The following is a 26,957-nucleotide window of genomic DNA, read 5'->3' on the forward strand; positions in this document are numbered from 1 at the left end:
GTGAACCCGGCAGAAGTGCGGATCATGTGAACATATACGTGATTTTACGCAGGGAGTCTGCCCTGTAGCAGTAAACCCACTATAGGGCAGAGTTTAACTGGTTAACAATCCTTAGATATATTAGTTTCTTTTTTTTTTGCCCTTTTTTTTCTCTTATTTCACCTGGTGATTTGGCCAGTAACACATTTCCTGTATTAGGATGTCTGCATTCTGGATGAAGCTGTAAAACAGACACCTTTTGGGCAGCAGCATTGTCAGCAAATTTAGACTGACCTAACTAACAAACTGAAGTTGAACTCCATCTAAATCTTTTATAAGACCAGTAAAAGGTTTTTCCTTTTGGAATAAAGGTTTTACATCAGTTAATTAAAGCTGATCATTTGTAAGCATCCCTTTTTAAATGGTTTGTCAACCCTCTAACTGCCACTTTGTGAACAGCTTTGTCTGTTACATAAATTGAAAAATAACACAAGCATTGGTTGGATGACCAGGTGAAAATAAAGGGGAAAAAAAAGAAAAAGAAAATGAATGTATTCACTACATCTAAAAATTGGTGAACTGCAGTTTAATACGTTTTTTGTTTGAGTTTAATACCTGGTGATCCTGTTGGTTTCAGCTATCTCATTGCATTTCCTGTAATAGCATGAGTGTGTTAAGCATAGCCTCCTGATGCTGTGGTAGTATTGTCCACCCGCTGTGCACGTTCCTATATTGCGAGAAATGGCACGCGTACAATGTTTTGCTGGTAGTCCATTACATCACTGCATGCTTACTAGTCTGCACCAGGTACGGGATTAGACGCAGACAGCGACCCACCTATGGTATTGGCCAGAAAAGTTTAACATCCGCTTAGAAATGTGTTGTCGCATAAAAGAGTCTTCAGAACACAAAATACAGATGTGTTTTTTTTCTGAATTGTCATGTGCATTCATTTTTTTAAGATGTTTCAATCAATTCTGCCTTTCAGAATCTGAACAGGAAAGTGAGCAGGCCTCTGTTCAGTACAAAACCAAAATTCACATCCTGGACCTTTTGATTACCTCTTTGGAAATTAAACCACCAAACTTGGCCCTCTATCTGCTAGGGTTTGAGCTGAAGAAGCCAGTGAATACAACAAATCTTCAGGATTCTGGTATGTTCTCCTGCAAGTCCAAGAAAGCTTGATAACATGCATCCAGCGAGTGTCTTGGCATCCTGGGTTAAAAGCAATTGGGTGGAAAGAGTGGAAATGGGCAGGTACTTGTCTATGCCTTAATTGCCAACTGTTTACTCTTGGCTGCAGAAAACTGTTTTATGTAACAGTGACTTTCAAGGGGGCTCTGTAAGCCACAATTTTAGAGCTACTTCTGAGAAAAATGACAAGCCTAGATTACAGTGTTTCAGCAGTCTATAGAGAGAGTTCTCATAATTTTCAACTCTTTTTTTTATTAATCTATTTGGTTTTGTATTTTAAAAATGATTTTCTGCTTACACTGATTTGCAGGTGTTTTGGGCTGCCCACGAACCTGTCTTCACTCTATTCTGGATATCCTTAAGAAAGGGACTGATGGACGAACAGGACCAATTGCTGTCAAAGAGTCCCCACACCTGGCAGAACTGTGTTATCGGGTATGACAAAAAGAACTTGTGAAGACTCTTCTGTCCTAATGGCAGTTTCACCAATTTCTGATTGACAGGGATCTCATCTATAGAGCTCCCTGTGAAGATTGGGTTCCATTTACCAAGGTGTCTAGTGAGGACTGTCTTTGTTCCCTGACAGCAACCATTTAGAAGCAGGATGGCACTTTACAGTTTTAAATAAATGCAGCATTTCTGTGAAATAACTGCCACCACACAGTGTACTGTGTATATATAATGTTCCAAAGCTTATAATGTATATAGAGTATATTCAAAATCTTTAAATCTGTTGTGCTGTGCTTTAACAAAAGAGTGAGACTCCTGTGGTTCACTCTTCATCAATGACACAACCACAGTGCTTATCCGGTTATTTAGGAGAATTTTCAGAGGTAAATCTTGCTAGTGTATGTATAAATCTTTATACTGGATGACCAAGGTACCAGCTGCTATCCCTATCACAGCAATCAATAACTTCTTATCTCTTGCAATTATATAAAAAAAGAGCACTCCAAATAGTTCAAATAATCCAAGAGATTTATTTAAAAGCACCGGCCAAAATAACACTGAATTACAGTAAATCGCCCCCACAAGCTGGTGGCGGGTGTGACTGAAGAAGCAGTGGAGGATTTTGCTGGCGTCTACAACAGAAGTAGGAGCAGTGGGGGAGAAAAATTGTAAAAATGTTTATGAAGTGTCAGGACTTTGCCATGAATGGACAACGGGACAGTGTTTAAGGTTTGAGAATTTTAAGTTTGATAGGCTACAGTAGGGCAGATATAATGCAAACTCTAAATATCCCTACGAAAAGTATCACTCTCACCCTTGAAAGTGTAAACAAAATATAAATACTATCTTTTCGATGCTCCCTCTACCACCCCCAACAGTGCAACAACATATATCAGCAAATGTCCACATATGAGTCCATATATAGTGCTTTTCAATATATAGTGCTTTTTCAAACGTTGAGGACTATTCCACTTTGCTGATTATTCAATCCAGGAACCTCAAATCAGGATACCTCAAAAGAAATAAACTCAATATAGTGCATTATCATTACAACAGAGAAAAACACTCGTGAAAACTAAAAGTGATTCCTCCTAAACTCCCACCCGTGACAAATCAGCACTCCAAAACAGTGATTTAGTGCAACACTCCACAACCAGTGTCACCATCCAAATAGACTAAATACCATTACCCTCTCATGGAAAATCACATGCATCCAAATGAAATAGTGCCCTCTTTCTTGTGATATAGAATACCATTACCCTCTTCCAATGCAGACCAAGCAAAAACTCCTTCAAGGCAGTCCAAAGATTCCCCCTCTCCGGAAGCTTCCTACTGCTTATGCAAGCAGTAGGAAGCTTCCGGAGAGGGGGAATCTTTGGACTGCCTTGAAGGAGTTTTTGCTTGGTCTGCATTGGAAGAGGGTAATGGTATTCTATATCACAAGAAAGAGGGCACTATTTCATTTGGATGCATGTGATTTTCCATGAGAGGGTAATGGTATTTAGTCTATTTGGATGGTGACACTGGTTGTGGAGTGTTGCACTAAATCACTTTTTTGGAGTGCTGATTTGTCACGGGTGGGAGTTTAGGAGGAATCACTTTTAGTTTTCACGAGTGTTTTTCTCTGTTGTAATGATAATGCACTATATTGAGTTTATTTCTTTTGAGGTATCCTGATTTGAGGTTCCTGGATTGAATAATCAGCAAAGTGGAATAGTCCTCAACGTTTGAAAAAGCACTATATATTGAAAAGCACTATATATGGACTCATATGTGGACATTTGCTGATATATGTTGTTGCACTGTTGGGGGTGGTAGAGGGAGCATCGAAAAGATAGTATTTATACAGTAGGGCAGCCCACATTTATTTCTAAAACCTTGATAAATTAAGCCAAATGTGCTGGTAGGGAAAAAAGTGTCATGGAACCAGCTGGCTTAAAGCTATTAGTCCTTTCAGAAAATGAAGGATCTGCTTGCTCTAGTGGTTAACGGTACATTGCATTGTCATTTCAGGTGATCTACCAGCTATGTGCTTGTGCCGATACCTCTGGCCCAACACTGCGTTATCTCCGGACCAGCCAAGATTTCCTCATTACCCAGCTGCAGCACTTGCCTTTCTCTGTGGCAGGTAGGCTCATGGGTGCTGGAAGTGTTTTGTGGTTTAAATGAATTTGTTTTTGATTTGGACATCACTCCCAAGTGAAGATTTGTCAAGCAGTATGCAGAAAAATGTACTCTTTTTTTTTTTTCTTTTTTTTTTCTTGAATTCCTCCTGAAAATTAGCAGTGTTCCACTTTGCTTTATACTTCACCTCCTCTGCTGTAGGTGTCCCCACAGTACCAGATGGTGGCTGGTATCAAAGTTCAGGGAAAGAGGTGTCACCTTCTCCATCATGTGCTCAGACCTAGTGATTAATTATATGCTGCCATGTTCTGTGAAGCATTGGGTGTTCCACAGCCATTACAGGGAATGAATAACAGGATTTCTAGAGAGGCGAGTATTAGTGGTTAGCACGTCTGCCTTGCAGTAATTGGGTCATGGGTTCGATTCCCAACCATGGCGCCTCCTGCATGGAGTTTCCATGTTCTCCCTGTGCTTGCGTGGGTTTCCTCCGGGTACTCCGGTTTCCTTCCACACTCCAAACACATGCTGGTAGGTTAATTGGATGCTGTCTAAATTGGCCCTAGTATGTGTATGTATGAATGTGAGTTAGGGACCTTAGATTGTACACCCCTTGAGGGTTAGGGACTGATGTGAATGTTCAATATATATATTTGTAAAGCGCTGTGTAAATTGACAGCACTATATAAGTACCTGAAATAAATAAATAATTAAGTGGAAAAGGTGGCACAAGGATTGGGGTCTCTTTGAGTTGGCCTTGAACCACACAGATGTATCTATAGTGAAGCAGTGTTGTCACCCTGGGCCGCTTTCCTGATGTAGAATAAAACTGCCCCCCCCTCCTCATTTGCATGACATAAAGGGTGGTAGCTTAGTAGTTTACAGACGATAGCTGAGAAAGCTGCTAAGGTTGTTTGAGATTTCTGTTTAATTCACAGGACGTATCAGACAAACTCTAATGGACACAGGTTTTTTTTTTTTTCTGTACTTACAAAAAATGTTCTTGCCTGGAAAAAGGAAAACTAAAGCAGCCATCACATATAAGGACTTGTGAGCTGCAAAATATTATATTTTTGTTAGGTTTAGATATATTAAAATGTAGTAGTAGTAGTAGTGAGAAAATGCAGTATGTGAAAAACCTCTTCTGGCAGGTATTTTTTTTAAGCACAGTTTAACATGGTACTTCCTAATGTAATTGTTTTTTTAATCCATCCATTTTGCCAGAAGTTGGCATTTGCTTGTGGTGGGGATTATAAATAATTTTTTTCCCCCTTCATTAGAACATGAGATCGCTGCTCTGAATCAGATGTCCTGGCTGATGAAGACAGCATCTATTGAGCTGCGCATTACATCCCTGAACCGCCAGCGCTCCCATACACATAGGCTGCTTAGCTTACTGCTGAATGACATGCCTGTGCGACCATTTGCAGGTGAGGCCCGGTTTTACAGAATGATGACTATTCTTTGCCTTGTTTGGTATTCTGCACTGGATTGACATATACTGTATATTTTTTATAGAGTAATTATTAAAGTAATACTAAAGTTTCAGATTTTTTCTTTTTTTTTAATAACAAACATGTCATACTTACCTGCTCTGTGTAATGGTTTTGCACAGAGCAGCCCTGATCCTCCTCTTCTCGGGTCCCCCACTGGCGGTCCTGGATTCTTACCTCTCTTATCTATAAGACACACAGAGCGAATAGCTGACCCCTGCTCCCTCCTCACTGGTGTGATTGTATTTATTTATTTGGTGCAGCCTTATCTTTTATATTTTACCAAAAAAAAATTGAGTAATTGATTGCATTTCTGTGCCCTTAAATTAATTTTAGTGTATTTTTTGCTGAAATTTTGCGATGCCTAGACCTTTGCGGTAATATCTTGTGACATAAAAAATTGGAACTACCACTATTTTATTCTCCAGGGTGTCTGCATTCCCAAAACATTATATATTTTCTGAAAACAATCTTCAGGCCTAAAATTATTATTTTTTTAAATACAAAAATGACTCTGGCTGAAAAAGGGGTTAGAGCAGAACTAAAGCGTGTTTTTGAAAATGCAGACACTCTAAAATTGCAAGTTACTTTTGTGCTTGTGTGCATACTTGCAAATCTGTGTTCGCTTTTGTGTTATCCATATTTTAAATTCCTCATATTTTACCTTGGATAGGCTGTTAATTAGCAATGGTGGAAGGTGATGAAGGTGGTGCTACCTTCTCGGGGATGTGATGTAATCATTTACCCAGAGGAAGTTCCTTGTGGGAATAAATGTCATTGTTTTCAAGGAAATGGCTGTGTAATAGGGCAGTTCTAACCCCACCCTAATCCTCACTCTCTTGCCCTTTTATTGGCCATTTGTTGTTACTTGTTTTACCAAACAGAACTGTTCATCAACTGAAAAGGTAGAACACAGGGCAGGACTGGGTGGGAACACATTGTTCTCTGCAGTGATGGTTGCTGACCATTATGTAAATGTAGGAGCATAAGAACATAGTAAGCCGGACCTGTGAAAAGTCTATAATCTCTGGGCTGTGCACCTAGCAGAGATTTGTCCAAGAGGTCATAGTGAATCCTAGGTCCTGCTCTGTACCTGTACAGCAGCTAAGTAGATCTTCTGGAAAATGCACAAGACTTATAGGGGTTGATTTACTAAAGCTGGAGAGTGCAAAATCTGGTGCAACTGTGCATAGAAACCAATCTGCTTTTAGGCTTTTTTGTCAAACATTAATTGAGCTATCTGATGTTAGAAGCTGATTGGCTACCATGCACAGCTGCAACAGATTTTTGCACTCTTCAGTTTTAGTAAGCCTCAGACGCTTAGTTTTGAAAGTGTGCATGCATGCACTATTTTTAACTTGCAATATTGAAGTGTTTGCAATCTTTTGGTGTGCATTTTAAGTGGTTCTAAAGGCAAAAGGTTTTTTTGTTACCTTAATGCATTCTCTGCATCAAGTTACGAAACCTCCCAATGTATGTGCCTCAACCCCCCGCCCCCCCAAACGGCTCTCTTTTTCTTTTCCCAGGACACATTGAGAGCAGCTCCTGCAGTCAGTGCAATCCTGTGAGGGGACAGTGGGGGTGTGGCCAAGCCAGACTGTGTCCGGTTTGTCTGTGGGCGCACATAGCCCTGCTCAGGAGCATGCCCTCACATGGGTATACAATTTTTAGACACATCTATTCCATTACAGCGACAGTTTTGATTTCTGCCAAAGCATAGAGATGTATGGCTGAACAGTTACAAGCCGATTTAGAACTTGAAAGTGCTTTCTAGCAGTTTCCATGTAAAGTCATGAAAGCTGAGACCTTGGTTAAGTTACTGAGTACAGTTCTGCAATGGTGTCTTAGTTTTGTGTAATTTTTCCCTTTGTTCAAACAGCAGACGGTGAATTGGGAATGGAAGATGAAAGCAGAAATATTAGTGCTTTTCTTCACTTTGACACCACCTCCAAAGGTAAAAAAAAAAAAGATTTGTGCTTTCCTCTTACTGTAAAACTATACCAAAAAAGATATTTCAGGGGGTATGTCTATGACCGTCTAGGCTCACACGGAGTGCTTTGGATAACATTGGCCATTTTTTAACTCCAGAGTGGTGGAGAAGGGGTTCACTCCAGATTAAAGGCGAGTATTGCAGCAAAAGCCACTAGGGTAGAGCAGACTGAGGAAATGCTTCCTCCTGCCTACTGCGGATTGGACAGTATTATCTCACCCATGGCAAAGTCACTGAACCAGATCTCAAGGATGGCTTTTAAATTTTATAAACAATGGCACTTTTTTGAAAAAACATACTGTTGCTTTATGTTATGACATGTCCAAATATGATCATGCAGAGCTTGTAAAGTTACTGATTAGTCTACTTGCATTTTCCCAATCATTATCTATGTAGCCCGTAGAAAGATTCTGAGCATTCTAGACTCAATCGACTTCAGCCAGGAGATCCCAGAGCTGCCACAGTTGGATTTCTTTGACCGCAGCCAGATAGAGCAAGTCATGGTTAACTGCGAGCACAAGAACCGCCAAGGGCAGACAGTTTGCAGCATCAGGGTAAGGCAGCTTTTCTGTTCGGAACTGTTAGTGATAATAGGTGTGTCACATGTTCATTTACAAATTTGTCTGTGTTTGCCAGCATCTCCAGCGTATTCTATTGGCAGAAGTTAATGCCTTACAGGGAATGGCAGCGATTGGGCAGAGACCTTTAATCATGGAGGTAAGTTATCTGGTTAGCCAACAAGTGCTTCTAATGTTCTAGAGCAGTGATACTTACTGTATAGTATTGCCTGTTGAACAGAACACAACTGAGCTTCCAGTATGTTTTATTTTGGGCAGAGACCACTGCAAATTTTATGAGAGCAAACATTGTATGGCAACTGATAGCAGTGAAGTGAACACTCCTCCAAATTTCACATTACCAGTGAAGTGTACGATTAATGTTGCAGCACAGAGAAATTACAGACAATTGTGTGATTCCAACCTTGTGGAACAGTTTAGGGAAAGGCCTTTTCTGTTTCAGCTTGGCTGTGCCCCTGTGCCATATCCATAAAGACATGGTTTGGTGAGTTTGTTGTGGAGGAAATAATGTGACCTGCATAAATTCCTGTCCTCAACCCTACAAAAATTGATGATACATTGAAACACTGACTATGAGCCAGGTATTTTGTTCAACAACAAAAAATTCTCTTTTGCCTGATTGAACACAAATTCCCACAGACACTCCGATAATTTGTGTAAAGCCTTCCCAGTAGAGTGGAGGCTGTTCTAATCACAAGAGAGAGTCAACTTCATATTTAATGGCTATGTTGGGTGTCCAACAAGCTCATATAGGGTTGACCATCAGGTGTGCATAAACTGTGTGTTTTATAGACTCATTCATTTATTTGTATCCAATCAGTTAGGCCCTCACTATCGATTAGGTAGTACATCTAAAAAAAAATAAAGCTGCAAAGGGAAGCAGAGCAACTCCATATTCAACAAACTCATACAGGTGTGACTGTTAAGTGTCCAAAAACTTTTGGCGTATATATGTATATATATATAACATATAGATTGTTTCCTGGCAGGAACCAAGCTCAGAACTCCAGTGCTGTAAATCCAGATTGCTGATTTGTTATTCAATGTGTAAAACATCAAAATATACAAAATATAGTTATATAGTTTAAAAAAGGCTCGAATCTTTTGAGGTCCACCAAAAGCCACAAATGAATACATTAAAAACCTGCATCCTTGGATCTCTATGTAGGTGAGCCAGAGAGACAAAAATCCCTCATAGCATTATTTTCTTTATCTCCTTTTTGGGTTTCAGCATTTTCTGCATGGCAAGTTTCTTGGTAGTAACCCTTTAGTAAACAGTTACCCTTTTTATGTATATTCGTAGTTAGGTGTATATTCCTTTAAATTGTCTTTTATGTTCCTTCTTTCCCCAGGAAATAAATACTATCCTGCAGTTTGTTGTCCAGAGGAACCGACTCCTACAATGTCTCCATGCCAAACGTCATGTCCTGGAGTCTTGGAGACAGTTGGTGGAGATCATACTGACAGCCTGTCCTCAGGATCTGATTCCGGCTGAGCAAAGACAGCTGATTATCCGAGACCTGCTGCAGGATGTACATGATAAGGTATGTTTTGCAGAGGGGTGTTATCTTGGCATCTTTCAGCTAAATTGATGTGAATATCCGTATTGCACTGCGACCATTCACTAGTCCAGTCACAATTTAGTGGGCTTTCACTCCAATACTGCACTTTTTTCCCTACTACAACCCTTCCCCCTCTGCTGTTTGAAAAAACAAAATACACACACAAGCCTTTACAAGGCATTTGCAAAGTCTTCAGACAGACAGAGGAAAGGACTATGACATGCAAGGAGGAAGGGGGCATCTGGATGCACTGCTTCTGTCTGTCATTAGAAGACAGTGAGGATTTTTATTTAAGAATTTTAAGATGAAATTAAAAAAGGAAATTAGTTAAGTTCTACACCGATCAACCATAACTTTATAACCACTCATATAATATTGAGTAGGTCCCCCTTTTGCCAACAAGAGAGTCCTAACCTGTTGAGACATGGTCGCCACTAGGTCTCTCAAGGTTTGCTGTGGTATCTGGCATCAAGCCATCAGTAGCAGATCCTTTAAGTCCTGTAATTTGAGAGGCAGGGTCTCTGTGGATCAGACTTGTTTTTCCAGCACAGATAATTGATTAACTTGAGATCTGGAGAATTTGGAGGCAAAGTCAACACCTCAAACTTGTGTTCTTCAAGCCATTCTTGACCCATTATGAAGTGGCAGGCAGCATTATCCTGCTGAAAGAGGCCACTGGCATCAGAGAATGCAGTTTCCATGGAGGTGTACTCGGCTAGCAACAATGTTTAGGTAGGTTCTACATGTCAGGAAACATCCACAAGACCCAAAGTTTCCCAGCAAAACATTGCCCACAGTATTACACTGTCTCAGCTGGCTTGCCTCCTTCCTATACTGCATCTTGGCGCCGTCTCTTCCCCATGTAACCGATGCACACGGACCCAACAATCCACATGATGTTAAAGAAAACCTGATTCATTAGAGCAGGCCACCTTGTTCCACTGCTCTGTGGTCCAGTACTGATGCTCATTGTTGCTCATCTCAAGGCAATTGTATGCGCTATCGGCTGTGGACACAGGTCATCATGGTCACCCTGACTGGTCTGCGGCTACACAGCTCCATATGTAACAAACTTTGATACACTTTTTTTTTGCTTTCAACACATAATCCTCAGGGAAAACATGTTTATATACCACAAATATCATACAGTAATCAAACAATATAGTGCTCAGATCACTATTAGAGCTGTGAAAAACCTATAAACAGCTAAACAAAAAGTGAAAAAAATTTAACATTTTAAACAAAGCAGAAGAGTCCAGTGCATTCAGTCCCAAGAAACTTTGAAATAATTTTATAAACAAAGTCCACTCCTGTGTCTTCTTTCCACTTTAACCACTTCCTGACTGAGCTATAGCTGAATGATGGCTACAGCGCAGTCGTCCAGTTCTGGGAGGGCATCCTATTGTCCTCCCAGAACAGTGCCCTATGCAGCGCACATCCGACAGTTTGTGCGATCGCTGTGTCCTTTGGAAACAGCTGATCACATGACATGGTAAAGGGCCAATCACAGCGGCCTTTTTACCACGTGATCAGCTGATCACCATGTAAATACATTGCCGGTTATCGGCAGTACTTTCCTCACGCTCTCAGTGTGAGGAAAGTACTGCCGATAACCGGCAAGTCTGAAAGGAGACCTATACACTGATTATGAGTGCAGCCCCGAAAGTGCCCAGCAATGCTGTCAATCTGTGCCTGTCAGTGCTGCCAATGTGTGCCCTTCCGTGCTGTGCATTAGTGCCCATCAGTGCAGCTTCATCAACACACATCAGTGAAGAAGAAAAATTACCCGTTTGCAAAATTTTATATAGAAAGAAAAACTTTTTTTTAAAAATGTTCTGTCTTTTTTCATTTGTTTTAGCAAAAAATAAAACACACAGTGGTGATTAAATACCACCAAAGAAAGTTCTATTTGTATGAAAAAATTTCATACGAGTACAGTGCTGCATGACCGCGCAATTGTCATTTACAGTGCTACAGCACTGAAAGCTGAAAATTGGCCGGGGCAGGAATGGGGTAAAAGCGTGCAGTAGGCAAGTGGTTAAACATATATCACCAGTAGTGACTTCAGTGACTACCACCAATGACCCAGTCCACATCCAGTGTAATTCACCAGATCCTATTGCCTTTCATATTCCAGATAGGCAAAAGCACTTTAGAACAGCATCCAGACCTATTTTGCTTCTGAACTCCACTTTCAGTGTAATAAATAGGCTCATGAAGTGTAAGGGAAAAAAATGCTCTTCCAATAGTGTAATATAATCCAAAACTCTATAGTTTATTCCGTATAAAATGAGGCTCACAAGACAAATTCTTGAAACTCAGCATATCACTTACGACATAACTCACATGACCGCTGTATGTACAGTGAATCCATAAACTCACTCTCTGTTTACACCCATCAACACCATCTTTGCTGACTTCTTCCAAGAGATACTGCTTGATCACATGACTGTACCAGGGAGGAGGGCAATTGGCACTATGTTACACCCTAAACACGGATTTATTATGGTGTAAGAGGTGAAGGTAGCCTTTAATGAAGTTTTAAATCATGCTGAAGCTTACTAGGTAGGACAGTACCAGTTCCGCTCCCACCACCTGTGTTTTGCCCATGCCGTTCACCATAACAGGTTCGCTTAAAATACAGTTCCCCAATGGAAAGCAGTCCCCTTCACTTCTTTCCTTTACCTATCCATTCAGCCATTGGCAGCAAGTAATATATCTATTACTTCTGGATACGAAGTAACGTGACTCTCACTCCAAATGACCGCAATGATTGACCTATCACTTTGACGTGGAACTGAAGAGACAGTGTTAGTGCAGCTAGTCAGTGCAGTTGGACAGTGCCATGGCTGTGATCATCAAGGAGGCACAAGAAGTTGCCCTGCTTCGGAAGATGTGGATCTGATCTAGTCATCAGTAGTTGAATCCAGGAGAATGGACCCCTTACTTACACTACAAGTGTTTGCGGTGGATGCCTCAGTGAATCCTTGGGATCAGTTTTTCTGCTTTCCCCCCACTGCAGCTTTTATATCACTTGTTGTACAGGGTAGATTGAGAGCATTTTGGTTATTCTGATTGCACCTACTTGGCCATGAAGAACATGGTATGCAGACAGTGTAAATCTGTTGCCTAATAAACTTAGGGCTATTTCAGAGTGGCCACATTCTATTGCAGGGTCTTCCATCCTACTTTATAGTTGCTGGCTTTGAGGGCATGACTGGAGGATAGGGGTGTTTCTCTATCATTCATTGAAGATCACAGCTGAACCTATCACAGGTGGATTTAATGTCGCCACCTTCAGGAGCAGGATGCTAGTGCAACTTAAACTTGACCCCTTCGTGCCGACGTCGCACAAATATGCGACCTCCCAGAACTGGGCTTTTTTCCATGGGGCCACATATTTGCAAACCTGTCTTTGTGCTGGGAGCATGCCGCACAGCACGCTCCCAGCACAAAGACCGGGGTGTCATTTTAAAGATCGGGACCCAGGACTCCCATCTCTGGGTCACATGATCTCTGTGATAGCCTCTAGTTCAGTGCCAGGGTTAGTGGTTGGGATAAATATTAAAAAAGAAAAGAAAAAAATACCGATATCAAGGTTTGATCTAGTTCAGTGCCAGGGTTAGTGGTTGGGTCAGGGTCAAAGGTCAGGATATTTATTTATTTTAATTTTTTTTTCATTGGTATCAGTGTTAGTGTGTTTTATGTTAAAAAAAACAAAAAACAAAATGCGCACTATTGTTTCTGGGCTGTACTAAGGGTACAAACAACAAATAACACATATATGGTATCGATGCGATTGTCAAGAGCTGGAAGATTTATTTTGGGTTGTTCTTTGGTGGTAGTAACCTTCCCTCCCCACTTTTTTCGCTTTTCCTCTCTTCCCCTCTTTTTACAGGCTTTATTCTGCTTGGGACAGGAGCTACAAGATAGATGATAGTCCCTGCTGCCGTATCCTTTCTTTTCTTCCAACCTCTGCCCTTCTCCGCAGCGTCTAGCTGGCCTGTGTTCTGTGGTTCTTGGATCAGGGTGCCATAGCCCCAGGTCCACTTGCGAACAGTTAAGTGGATTTTATTCCAACCTCTTTGTCCTTCCAAAGAAGGATGGAATTCATCCTATTCTGTACCTAAAGTCCCTGAACTCCTTCCTGAAAGTGCACAAGTTTTGCATGGAGTTAGTATACTCAATCATAACCTCGTAGAATCGTAGCATCAGTGGGATCTTTTGACCTTTATTGACATTGAGGAAGCCTATCTTCATGTCCCCACTTGTCATTCCCATCACAGGTTCTTTTTGTATGCCACGGGGGAATTGCATTACCAGTTTGGCCTGGCTTCTGCTCTGCTGGCCTTCACCAAGGTCCTGGCCCCCGTGTTGGCACTCCTGTACTTGTAGGGATCTTGATTGTGGGGTACATGGTCAAGCTGTTCCTGCAACCTCAATCTGCTTCAGACTTAGAGCGCAACCTGTCCATCACATTACGATCAAGACCCTCTAGGATCTCGAGTGAGTCCTCAATCTGCACAAGTTGGTTCTGTTGCTCACCCTGCGCATGGAATATGGTCACGTTACCTCTAAACTCAACAGGAAACCATCTGCCGGCAGTGTCTTGTTGAGAGCTGATTCCGGCCATCCTTGCCACATTATTAGGAATATCCTTGTTAGACAGTTTGAGGCTATGCTGGGCCTACAGTGGCGGCACTAATTTTGAGGAAGAAGCAGGGTTAATGTTGTAGAGATTTGAATCCAGAGACTATTCCACTTCTATGTTGAATATAGCCTTTGTTATTGCTAAGGGCACATCTCATGCTGATTTGTTAAGAGATAAAAACAAAATTCCACAGAATAGTAATGTTCCTGATTTTTTTTCACTTTTATATAGTGTGCAATTTAATAAAATCAAGACTATAGTGGAGAGATACTTACCTATTCTGTTTAATGACGCCACTTATGCACAAATACTGTCGAAAGGTATATAATTTGTATATCGCAGAGCCATCACGCTAGGTAGATCTTCTTTTTTTTTTTTTTTTTTTTTTTTGTCTCCTAGTTTATATTCTAGCAAGGGTAGAACTCCTTCTCATTGGTTGCAATTTAAAGGCACCTGTTGTGGAGTAAACAGTTGTTCATGCTGTCCACACATATACGATAGAGATGTTATATCTGTATGGTCCTCACACTCTCTGGGTCCCCTATTGCATTAAACTAAAAAGCTGCTAACACCTTACCATATACCTGATGGAAAATGACAAATTGAAGTCTAATTGGTGCTGCGCTATCTCTAGGTGATAAACTCCTGTGATATTTATACCCCACACAGTGAACAAACTTGTAAAATAAATATACACAAAACCTCAATAAATAAATAATTGAATAGAATGCACATGAAAACATCAAAATATGTGGATAATAATGAATACCACCCAAAAGTAAAAATGTGTAACCTAGGTACACTACTAGAAATAAAATAGGTGACTATGGGTGAACAAAACACATAATTACAAAGTGTGTATGTATGTGTGTGTGTGTGTGTGTATATGTATATATATATATATATATATATATATATATATATATATATGTGTGTGTGTATACATATAGATATATGTATATATATATATATATATATATAGATATCTGTATATAGATAGATAGATAGATGTATTCTTTTTTGAATTGTGCCCAAAAAAATCGTGATATCATCCTACTGAGGATCCCAAACCTCAGTGATACAAATACAGCAACACAAACTCTATCCTGCAACTGATTAGTTGCTATAGGAAATGCTCCCAAAATTTAAGTGTTCACAGTGAACATAATAACAGATAGGTGGAAGTGAAAAAATAAATGAATAAACAGTAGAAACTTGTGTAGATGAAAAATAAAACTGCAAAGTTTTTTCTGCAACACACATCTGTTGCTGAAATCTGCTGAAACTTACGGATTCAAGTGAAAATGTGATGAATAGAATACACGTGAAATCACAAAACCGTAACCCCCTAAATCAGGGGTATGTGAAATAGATAATGTCATGGATTTAATAAAAGAAACAATCAAATGCCCACTCACATGTAATGAATATTACATAAGCCTTAAACCACATGCTGTGGGTGTACTTGCATGGGATTGTATTGGAGTCCCAATATGGCGTCCGCGCCGGAAATTACGTCACCACATCCTATGCATTGCGTCACGCTAACACGTGACTTCCTCCTGATATTATTTATGTCACTTGTACACTATCTATTTCACATACCCCTGATTTAGGGGTCACTGTTTTGTGATTTCACCTGTATTCTGTTCATCACATTTTCACTTGAATCCTTACGTTTCAGCGGATTTCAGCAATAGATTTGTGTTGCAGAAAAAAACTTTGCAGTTTTATTTTTCATCTACACAAGTTTCTACTGTTTTCCCTACTATATATATTTTTGTTCTGTTTTTGTTAGTGTTTACCTTTCTTTTTTACATTTATTTGTGTGCTTAACCTGCTCTCATCTGAAAAGCACAGGGCGCCAGTGGCGGACCTCCCAATTTTGGTGTTCAATGGCAAATGCCAATCTCGCTCTATGGTGCCGGGCAATGATCACAGGGCCCAATAGAGGACATCAGGCCCTCAGGCCACCCTTACAAAGTCTGTTTTTGATTGTTTGATCAGAGAGATTCACACCAGTGGCCTGCTGGAGGTCATTTTGTAGGGCTCTGGCAGTGTTCATCCTTGCACAAAGGAGCAGATACCGGTCCTGCTGATGGGTTAAGGACCTTCTACGGCCCTGTCCAGCTCTCCTAGAGTAACTGCCTGTCTCCTGGAATTTCCTCCATGCTCTTGAGACTGTGCTGGGAGACACAACAAGCCTTCTCGCAATGGCATGTATTTATGTGCCATCCTGGAGGTGTTGGACTGCCTGTGCAACCTCTGTAGGGTCCAAGGATCGCCTCATGCTACCAGTAGTTACACTGACCCTAGCCAAATGCAAAACTAGTGAAAAAAAGTCAGAAAAAATGAGTAGGGAAAAAGTGTCAGTGGCCTCCACCTGTAAAACCATTCCTGTTTTGGGGGTCATTTCATTGTTGCCCATCTAGTGCACCTGGTGCTAATTTCATTAACACCAAAGAAGCTGAAACTGATAAACAACCCCTTCTGCTACTTAACTGACCAGATCAATATCCCAGGAGTTTAATTGACTTGATGCTATACTCTGATTAAAAAGTGTTCCTTTAATTTTTTTGAGGTGTGTGTGTGTGTGTGTGTGTGTGTATATATGTGTGTGTGAACATTTCAACATCAGCTATGAATAAGTGCTGATGGCGACATGAAACGCATTGGCTGCAGTGCTATGTTCTCTCTTTTGTACATTGCGGAGTGTCTTATTTTGAAAATGTCCAAATAAAGGTTATCGGACGTGCGGCCGACCGGATTTTTCTTCTCTGCTATGATGCCTGTAACAACAGGGCCAGCTCCTGCTAGTATGCAGTGGAGGTGATACAGGTGGAGACCAACCATGAGTGGTGATTACTTTTCATTCATTTGGAGTCGGTTCCTGTTTCATTTGTTTTTGTTGTGGGCCCACTCCTTCCGTGAGAAGTTCAGCTGTGTCCCTCAATGAACAGTAGAGAAATTGGATTTCATTGAAGGACACAGCCTTGTTTTGGTCTTGTCGTCCTTGTACTGCTGACTACTAACTGAATTCTGGGTTGTAGATGGGGGGGGAGTTTGGCGTACATTTATTATAAGTTGCACTAGCGTCCTGATCCTGAAGGTGGCAGTATCAAAATCATCCATGAGAAGTTCAGTTTCAATATAACTTGGAGAAAAGGCTATTTATGGTGAGCACAAAAATCCAATTTTCTAACTGTGTAATCCCTGCACTCCTTGAAGCAAGAAATTTGACTTCCAGGAAGGTGTACTACCGTGCATGGGAAAACTTTGACTGGTGTGAGGCTTGTAAGCTTCATGCCCCACAGTATGTTGTGGGGGTACATTTTGGCTTTTATCCAGGCTAGTGTGGAACTGTCTTGTGATTGAAGAACAATCAAGGGATAAATCTTGTCCTTTCTTTTTTAGAGATCTATTGCGTCTCACTTCTTGGTAAAAGCCTTTGTGCACGGTGTCACACAGATTGTTCTGACTGTGCACCCTTTTGTCTCTCTTGTTTGCTTTGCAGAATTCTACTTTTGAACTGTTCCTGTTTATCTGAATTCTTCTGCTTTATTTTGACAGTCTCATTTCCTGTTTGTTTTTTCTGAGGGTCCTTTGTTGTCCCTCACTCATGTGCAGTGCTTTGGGACATCCCAAGTATTCATAAATGTGAAGCCATTTGTGTCCTCTGATGTATGATTACAAAATTAGGATTTTTGGCTTACCTGTAAAATTAGTTTCTTCGTGTGCATCACAGAATACAGAAATCTCTCCCTCCTTGTCTGTTTCTCATTGCTTGCTACAAAATTGAGGCTTAACTGAGCTGGAAGGGGTTATGCATTATCCCTATGCAGGGATTCCCCAACCCCCCTCCCCCCCCCCTTTTTTTTTCTTCAATGTCCACTCACCAGATGGTGGCAGCATAGTGCCAATAATGAATGTGAATCCCTCTGTTGCCTGTGATGTACTCCAAGAAAATTATTTTACAGGTAAACCAACAATCCTAATATTCTGAACAAGCAGTAGAAAGCAATTGATATCAAGAAAATATGCACCTCTGTAGCTATAGGGATTGTGAAGATAATCTTCAAAGTTCACAACCAGAACACAGGCACAGAAGCTTTACTTCACTTCCTATTTGGACAGAATCTTTGCAGCCGACCAGCCCTCAACCAAAAATTATACAATAATATAAGCAAATTTTTCTAAGCTGTTTGAAATGGATTGAATTTCATTTTAGGGTCTTTGGTGAGATCTCTGAAGGTCTTTGAAAATGACTTCATAGTACAAGCAACAGCTTGTTTTTTAACCTTTTTGCTGTTTAGGAATAGGTAAATACTTTAAAGTGGAGCTCCCCTAAAAAAATTAAGTCAGCAGCTACAAATACTGTAGCTGCTGACTTTAAATATATGGGCACTTACCTGTCCCGGGGGTCCTGCAATGTCCTCACCCAAGCTGATTCTTCAATTGGCTTAGGTGCTGGCGACAGCATCTTCAGTAAGGGAAACCGGAAGTGAAGCCTTTCGGCTTCACAGCTGGTTTCCTACTGCGCTTGCGCAAAGGCCGCTGCGTTTTGTGAATGGGCCGCAGTCTTCTGGGACCTGTGAAGTGTCCCACCAGAAGGCTGCAGGGGTTGGGGGGGGAACAACTTCCGGCCGCAGCAATCTGACCTGGTAGTGGGAGCTGGTAACCACTCCCTCCTCCCCAAAAAAGATGCCATATATGGCACTGGAGGGGGGTAAGGGATGCAAAAAAAGGAACTTCCCCTTTTGGGTGGAGTTCCGCTTTAATGTTCATAAGTTAGGCAGAAGTGTACTCTAATGACCTTGCATTAATGTGTTCTGTACCTTGGTCCTTGCTTTCGTAAGGAAAGACCATAGCTGAATTCCATTACAGTAAAATAGCAGGCGTTGTTGCCAGCTGAGCAAATAGCAGCTATTGATCAACAATTACCAAGAATTGAATTTCCTAGTCAGTGAATCTGGCCCAGCAGGCATCTAGCTGCTCATCTTTGTCAGTCACCTTTTTAAACCCTGAGAAATGTTAACTGAAGTTCTGTAATAGCAGCCGTCATTCATTATGTGATTCTGATTCTTTGCCAACTGCTAGCTTGACAGAGTTTAAGCAGAGATTAATTTGCCTCCTTTTTACCACAGATCCTGGATGACAACGCCACAAAAGAGCTGATGCCTGTGGTAGCTGGTGCCGTATTTACTCTCACAGCACACCTGCAGCAGGCCATATACACTGAACAGAAGCAACCAATGTCCACTTCAGGGATGAACCAGTCACAGTACGTCCAGATGTTGGATGGGTCTTTTGCTGCTTCTGCAGGAGGTGAATCTCTGTCTACAGGATATGTCTCGATCGGAGATTCATCACTTCATATGATCCTCAGAAAACTGTTAGAATTCATTCTCAAGACAGGTATGAATATAGTGGGGTTGCTTGAGATACAATCTCCCTTGATCTAGACATTACTGTTTTTTCATAGGTAATGTTGTTGTCAAAACTTCATTAAAGGAAAAATCTAATATTTAGATACACTCCCCTTTCACTATTTTCTGGTTCCTGTGTCACCTATCTGGTGTAGGGAGATGATATGGTAAGTTGACATAATAGTGTTCCTGACTGTGCGATGTTGCAGTTTAATGTGAACCACAAGACTTACTGCACAGAATTACAAATCCTTTAGCTGGTAGAACACTATATGTTTGTTTTTTAAATGCATTTTTAGCTGTTTGTATTCCCTTTGATTGACTTTTACAGCTTTGAATTTCTACTAAACATTTTTGTGTCTACTGTTTGTACAGGAGGTGGGCTTCAGAAAGTTCGGACCCACTTGTATGGATCTTTGCTTTATTACTTGCAAATTGCCCAGAGACCGGATGAACCCGATACACTAGTAGCCGGTAAGAAAGGTCCACATTTTCTTAAAGCAATTTGTTTGCTAATTTAATGAAATGTATGTTGGAAAATGTTTAAGGTTAGCCTTTTTATAGCTTTCAAGCCCAAATCCCCACCTGACCAGAAAGCCCCCATACAGCAGTAGGTTAGTGTTAGAAGTGATCTGTTACTGCAAAAGTATGTGGTGCGTGTGGGTGCTGGATCAGGCTTCCAAGTATCAAATCCAGACCATACATGAAGAAAAAAAAAAAAAGAAGGGGAAATTCATCTTGTTTTATTAATGTATTAAGTTTAAATAAATCCCCTCTCCCCATTATGAAAAAAAAAAAATCTCAGATTCCATAAAATATGTTGGATGATCTAGGAACATTTGTGTGAGAACTTTAAAGATCTTGGACCTGTAAAGACATTACTGTCATACTAATTTCTGCCTGAACAAACTCAACTTAAAAGTGAACTTTTTTTTTTTTTTTACATTATCTGCCTAGCTCTGTCAGTATATTCAGTCTTCTGCACTGTCTTCAGCCCAGCCTGTAAAATTGTAGTCCTGGGCTGCCTACTCACTATTGTCCTGTTGAAGGAGCAGCGTTCCATTTAGGTCTATGTAATATTCGTCTACAGGCAACAATGTTGCTGTGAAACCCTAATGTGCATTACGTCAAGATGCCCAAAATATGGCCTGTCATGTGGCCCTCTTTTGTGTGGCTATACAGGTATGTCCACAGCCACACTTGATGCAGTAATTTTTGAAGTGCTGTGGTAAGGGTGCAAACATGAATTACTCAGTGAAAGATCTATAGAACAGTCGTCTGTTTTGTTTTTTTTTTGTTTTTTTTGTTTTGTTTTTTTGTGTGTTTTCAGCCTTCTTAAATGTTCTTCATTCAGCTAATAAGACCATGTGGGAGAGGCTGACAGCCCCTGAAGATGTGTTCAGTAAATTACAGAGGGACAATCTGGCAATATTTGAGAGCTACTGGGCCCCTCTGATGGAAGTTGTCTGCAGAGATGCCTGCGATGGACGTGAGATAAGCAGGGTAAGGGGGTGTCATGCCTCATTTTCTGTTGTCGCAGCAAAATTCTTTTTTCCCAAACGTCTTACTTTGTCCTTCAGATGTTGGCACTAGCCTTGTTGGATCGGATGGTTTGTATGGACAAGCAGCAACAGTGGCTTCTCTATCTATCCAACAGCGGATATCTTAAGGTGCTGGTAGACACTTTGGCTCAGGATGACAATGTCTTACAGAATCTTCTAATGCCTCAGTCTCCAGTCTTAAAGGCTCTGTACATCTATGAATCCAAAATGGTATGTGGCTTCTAAAGTAGTTCTGAACTACAGAGAAGATGTTTGCATAAATCTGACGTTTGTTTGTTTTATTTGATTCATGTGTCTGTATATTTGTTACTAGCAGTAACTGGTTATGCTGTTCTTACTTTTTATATTTTTCATTGTGGGAATCCGTGAATATCTGGAGTGTAAGAGGGAAGTGAACACTATAAGCGGAACCTTTTTTTTTCTTAAAAAATATAAAATGCATATAAAAAGTGACCACACTGTACTGAAAGGTATAGATGACTAGTGCTAAGTATTTCTCCCCCCCCCCAAAACAAAAAATATATAAGTACTGAGAGTGTAAAACAGGTCATGCGTTTGCTGACTGAAACGTGCCAAAATACAATATATGCAAAGTAAAAGTAATCACGTGGCTTCGTCAGGATCATCGTGGAGTAACGCGTACAGCGCGATGACGTACTTCCCATTACGCACATCTGGCAGACGCCATCTTTGGACACCCATCACCTTGCAGTACACCCACAGCACATAGGAGACCTGCTGTATGAGATCTGCAATACTGTGAGTGTTCTCTATGGAGGCTCTCTTTGTCTACCTCTCTATGGCCTTGTGATAATCCTGGGGGTATCACCATCTGAGGGCATAAGTGACCTGGCAGAGGAGACTGAGTGGTACTACAGGAGTATTATAACAGAGATCCCCAGTCTGGTGGAGCATTATTACTTAAAGCATTGTGGCCCTTAGAGGTCGCATGGTTAAGGTGAGGAGGCACTTTAGCCACTTTTGGATTATGATATACACGTGTGGCATGCTAACACGCATCATGTTTGGAGTGAAGAATTGAAGCACTGACATTGCGGTGTTTGTTTGCACATGAAATGTCAAGCACTTGTTATTGCACTTTTATTGTGGATTTTTATTTTTAACCTACATTTATACTCCTACTGAGCACCTGTCACTTTCAGTTAGAGTGTGCAATGTCATTGTGTATTACTGTTACTTTGCATATATTGTATTTTGGCACGTTTCAGTCAGCAAACGCATGACCTGTTTTGCACTTGGCACTTATATATTTTTATTTTTTTTGGGGGGGGGGGAATACTTAGCACTAGTCATCTATACCTTTTCAATACAGTGTGGTCACTTTTATATGCATTTATGTTAATGTACGTCTAAACCCAAGAACAAAGATGTAATATATTGCATGTTACCAGTCTTTGGATGCTTTAGTTTTCTCTTCAGGCTAAGAACATCTTCAGCAAATACAGCAAAACACTTGTTGTTCCTGATAATAATCCAGTGTTCTTGTGACTCCCTGTGTGGTGTACCTGAATTCTCAAACAATGTTATCGACTTGGTCACCTATTCTCAATGCACTTCACTATGTCTCCTCTCATGTTATGGAGAGAGTATGGCTTTTGTAGTCCACATAAGGAGGACAGGCTAGGGTGACGATGCTGGTGCTCTTTCATAGATGCAGTATTGTGCACCCTCAGTTCAAATTAATGTAATGACTTGCATGACACTCTCAAACAAATTCTGCTGGGTTTGCTGTATATTATTTTTATCTAATTGATTGCTCTTCCTATTGGAACTTGTGTACTAAGGCTTATGACACATGACTGATCTTGTTGCTGGCAGCAACTTGCTAGTGACAGATAAATAATGGGCCACTTCTCTTTTTCTGTGAAGTTTCTCCTAACAAGCCAGACCAGTTAGATGTTAGATACAGTAATTTCATTAACCCCTTTCTGCTGTCCCCCTCCTCCCAACCCTTTGTGGATCTTAGCATGTGGCTTCCTGATTGTGTGACCATTGTGATTGGCTGTCAGTGATCAATTGATTGGGAGTCCATCCTGCCAACCCGCAATCATTGCTATTTGTCAGTCCAATAGAATATTCCCATCGCACATGTTCCTGGAATGGCTTAGAACAGGTGGGTGCTGTAGCAACTACCAGCTGGGTGCCCGTGGCAACACACCTCAAAGTATTTATTGCCAGAACACCATGGATCCCCAAAATGGTGTTCAAAAATGTATTTAAATGGTTACATCACAGCAGGAATTGCGAAGTTTTGGGTTTGCGCAGATCCCCTTCATCACATCCCTGGTAAAGGGTTCCTGTGTGGCCCCAAAATGTCAGAATTTCTTGCTGTGATGCGATCATTTTATTACATTTTTGGATTCTATTTTAAAGATACTTGGTATGCTGGAAAATGTATCCTTTAGCACAAGCTGTCAGTGGCATTCAAATGAGCGTACTCCCAGCACAAAACAGGTTCCTATATATTTGGCAGCACAGACTATGGCCCACCTCTGTGCTGCCAGATGTGTAGAGGCACAGGAAGGGGTTTAGCTAAGTGAAAGTCTCCCTCACCAGCAGCAGAATCGTTCATGTTGCATGGTCCTAACATAGAAATTCTACCTGTGTAGAGAAGATTTCAGTTTGTGCACTTTTTTACTAATCCTGAGACAACTAGACATCTTTTGTTCTGTTAGTAGCTAATTTCTTCATAGACATAAAAAGAATTGGAGTGAATTATATAATTTTTTTTTTGTACAATTATTTTTACATAGGCCTTTCTTACCCGAGTAGCCAAAAGCCAACAGGGTGCACTGGAGCTACTGCGGTGTGGGGTGATTGTAAGACTGGCACAGTGCCAAGTTTACGATATGCGCCCAGAAGTTGACCAACACGGGTAAGTGAAGAGTCCAGATGTGTTATCCATTTTTTAGAAAGGGATGCCGTGATTCTTGTTGTCCTGCTTTGTTACATTGTACACATAATCCCTCCGGTCCTTTTGAACTGTTTATGAGCTTGTGAAAATGAAGCATTTTCAAGTGTATTCAACTTGTCCTTAAAATGCTTCTGATTTCCTTTACAACTCTATTTGACTTCCTTCTGACCTGCAGTTCTGTTTTAGCTTCACCATCTGCTTTAAGTTATTTTTGCATTCCTACTGAATTTGATAGGAAGAAAATCTGTTCTGACTTGAAGTTGTGTACATGCAGTTCTGCCATGCAACTCAAAAAAACTGCTTGGCTTTAATTGAGACAACTGCCAAATTCAGGAAGATGTTACTTTCCAATGCAGGCAGAGTCTGGCTTCAGAAATCATTAAAAAAGCAATGATTTTCTAAGGGTGAGCTTTGTTGCATTGGAGAAGACTGAGAAGGTCTGAGTAGTGAAAGACCTCTTTAACCACTTCCAGTCCGGACACTTTTACCCCCTTCCTGACCAGGGCAATTTTCAGCTTTCAGCGCTATCACAGTTTGACAATTGCGTGGTCATGCAACACTGTACCCATATGAATTTTTAACCATTTTTTTGAGACTGATAAAACTTTATTTTGGTGGTATTTATTCACCGCTGGGATTTTAATTTTTTTTTGCTATGTAAATGAAAATGTCCAAAAATTTCGAAAAAAAAGTGTTTTTCTTATAAAATTTTGCAAATCAATAATATTTCATCATAAATCTTGGCCAAAATTTATTCCGTTACCTTTTTAGTAAAAAAAAATAAATAAGCCAAATTAGTTTATAACCAAAAATTATAATTTTGAAACATTTTTTTTTAATATATATATATTATTATTTATTTATTTATTTTTTTACATACTGTCACCCTAGCAGTACAATGTCACCATGGTGACACTCTACTACTTTTGGGGGGTGATGAATTTTTTTTTTTGTTTTTTTTTTTTTTACACTGATTGCTTTTATACCCATATAGGATGTAAAAGCAATCATTTCTCTTTCTCTCTGTCTGCATTCTTGCAGCCATTGAGAAATACTGAGTGAGCTGTGATTGGTCACAGCTTGTCACATGGTACAAGGCTGTTGTGAATAGCCTTGTACCCTGTGACCTCTGTGATCATTCACAGATTTCACACGTAGTAAGCAATGATGTCACAAGTGACATCTTGCTTACTACTTTGCATGTGATCAGTGATTGGCCAACCGGATCGCGGTGCTGCGTGCTCCCGGGAGGCTGTTTATAAACGGCCACTGACCCTGCAGTGCCACCGGTCGGCCGTTTTATATACAACGGCCGGTTGGGAAGTGGTTAAACAAAAGCAGTGGGAATTCCAAGTGATGGATTTCCTTTGGATTAATAGGGGTAATATTTGGCTGTGCATAGGTGCTACACTACCACTTTGAAATTCAGTTGTTGAAGAAAAGAGAAAAATATTTGTATGTACATACAGTATAATGTAACCATTTTAGAGTAGGTTTTGTTGCCCTAGTCATATCTTTCATGGTCCTTTTTTTGGTAGTTTTAGGATGATTGTGGAGTTGATTCACCAAACCTGCTCTCCAGTATAATTGGAAAGGCAGAACACACATCAAAATATTTTGAAGGGCAGGGAAATATACAGTTAGGTCCATATATATTTGGACACAGGCGCAATTTTATTTTTTTTCCCGGTATTTACCAAAACATATTCAAGCTATAGTGGTATAATGGATATGGGATGAAAGTGCACACACTCAGGTTTAATTTGAGGGTATGTACATCCAAATTAGAGGAAGGGTTTAGGAATTACAGCTCTTAAGAGTAGCCATCCTCCTTTTTCAAGGGACCAAAAGTAATTGGACAATTGAATCTAAAGCTGTTTCATGGCCAGGTGTGGGCTACTCCTTCGTTATTTCTTCATCAATTAAGCAGGTAAAAGGTCTGGAGTTGATACTAAGTGTGGTGTTTGCATTTAGAATCTATTGCTGTGAACCTACATCATGCGTTCAAAGGAGCTGTATATGCAAGTGAAACAGGCAATTGCAAAGCTTCAAAACGAAACAAATCCATCAGAGAGATAGCAGCAACATTAGGAGTGGCCACATCAACAGTTTGGTACAAATTGAGGAAAGAAGAACGCACTGGTGAGCTCAGCAACATAAAATGAATGGACGTCCACAGAAGACAACAGAGATGGATAATCGCAGGATCCTCTCTATGGTAAAGAAAAACCCATTCACAACATCCAGACAAGTGAAGGACACTCTCCAGGAGGTGGGCGTATCATTGTCAAAGTCTACAATCAAGAGAAGACAAGAGCAAATACCACCACAAGGTGCAAACCATTCATAAGCCTGAAGAATAGAAAAGCCAGATTAGACTTTGCCAAAAAACATCTAAAAAAAGCCAGACCAGTTCTGGAAAAGCATTCTTTGGATGGGTGAAACTAATATTAATATGTACCAGAATGACGGGAAGAAAAAAGTGTGGAGAAGGCTTGCAACAGCTCATGATCCAAAGCATACAATGTCATCTGTAAATCATAGTGGAGGCAGTGTGATTTCATGGGCATGCATGGCTTCCAGTGGCACTGGGTATTGGTGTTTATTGATGATGTGAGTGAAGACAGAAGGAGCTGGATGAATTCTGCAGTGTTTAGAGATATACTGTCAGCCAAATGCAGCAAAGTTGATTGGACGGCACTTTACAGTACAGACGGACAATGATCCAAAACACACTGCAAATGCTTTTGAAGGAAACTAAGTGGAATATTCTGCAATGGCCGAGTCAATCACCTGATCTCAACCAAATTGAACATGCATTTCACTTGCTAAAGGCAGAAAGACCCACAAAGAGCAACTGAAGACAGCTGCAGTTAGAGCCTAGCAAAGCATCAGAAATGAGGAATCGCAGTCTTTGGTAATGTCCATGGGTTCCAGACTTCAGGCAGTCATTGCCAGTAAAGGATTTTCAACAAAATATTAAAAATGAACATTTTTATTTTTGATTATATTTATA

At 40.5% G+C, this 26,957-nt stretch overlaps 1 protein-coding gene across 2 annotated transcripts in view; it reads left to right on the forward strand.

The window, feature by feature from the left end:
- The window catches only part of NUP205 (nucleoporin 205), a 92,676-nt gene that overhangs the window by 43,366 nt on the left and 22,353 nt on the right, over positions 1-26,957 (forward strand). The window contains exons 21-33 of one of the 2 annotated variants that reach the window (XM_089680674.1): positions 968-1,132; positions 1,484-1,608; positions 3,637-3,751; positions 5,025-5,174; positions 7,117-7,191; positions 7,624-7,781; positions 7,864-7,944; positions 9,158-9,349; positions 19,163-19,433; positions 19,820-19,918; positions 20,799-20,947; positions 21,025-21,216; positions 23,781-23,902. In XM_089680674.1, coding sequence (XP_089536800.1) covers positions 968-1,132; positions 1,484-1,608; positions 3,637-3,751; positions 5,025-5,174; positions 7,117-7,191; positions 7,624-7,781; positions 7,864-7,944; positions 9,158-9,349; positions 19,163-19,433; positions 19,820-19,918; positions 20,799-20,947; positions 21,025-21,216; positions 23,781-23,902 — 1,894 coding nt within the window. The remainder of the gene's footprint in view (positions 1-967; positions 1,133-1,483; positions 1,609-3,636; positions 3,752-5,024; positions 5,175-7,116; positions 7,192-7,623; positions 7,782-7,863; positions 7,945-9,157; positions 9,350-19,162; positions 19,434-19,819; positions 19,919-20,798; positions 20,948-21,024; positions 21,217-23,780; positions 23,903-26,957) is intronic. The other variant, XM_089680673.1, reaches the window with a different exon arrangement.

This window comes from Staurois parvus, unplaced genomic scaffold (genome assembly GCF_062004578.1).
Source record: "Staurois parvus isolate SC_StPar_1 unplaced genomic scaffold, SC_StPar_1.0 ptg000249l, whole genome shotgun sequence".
Lineage (NCBI taxonomy): Eukaryota > Metazoa > Chordata > Amphibia > Anura > Ranidae > Staurois > Staurois parvus.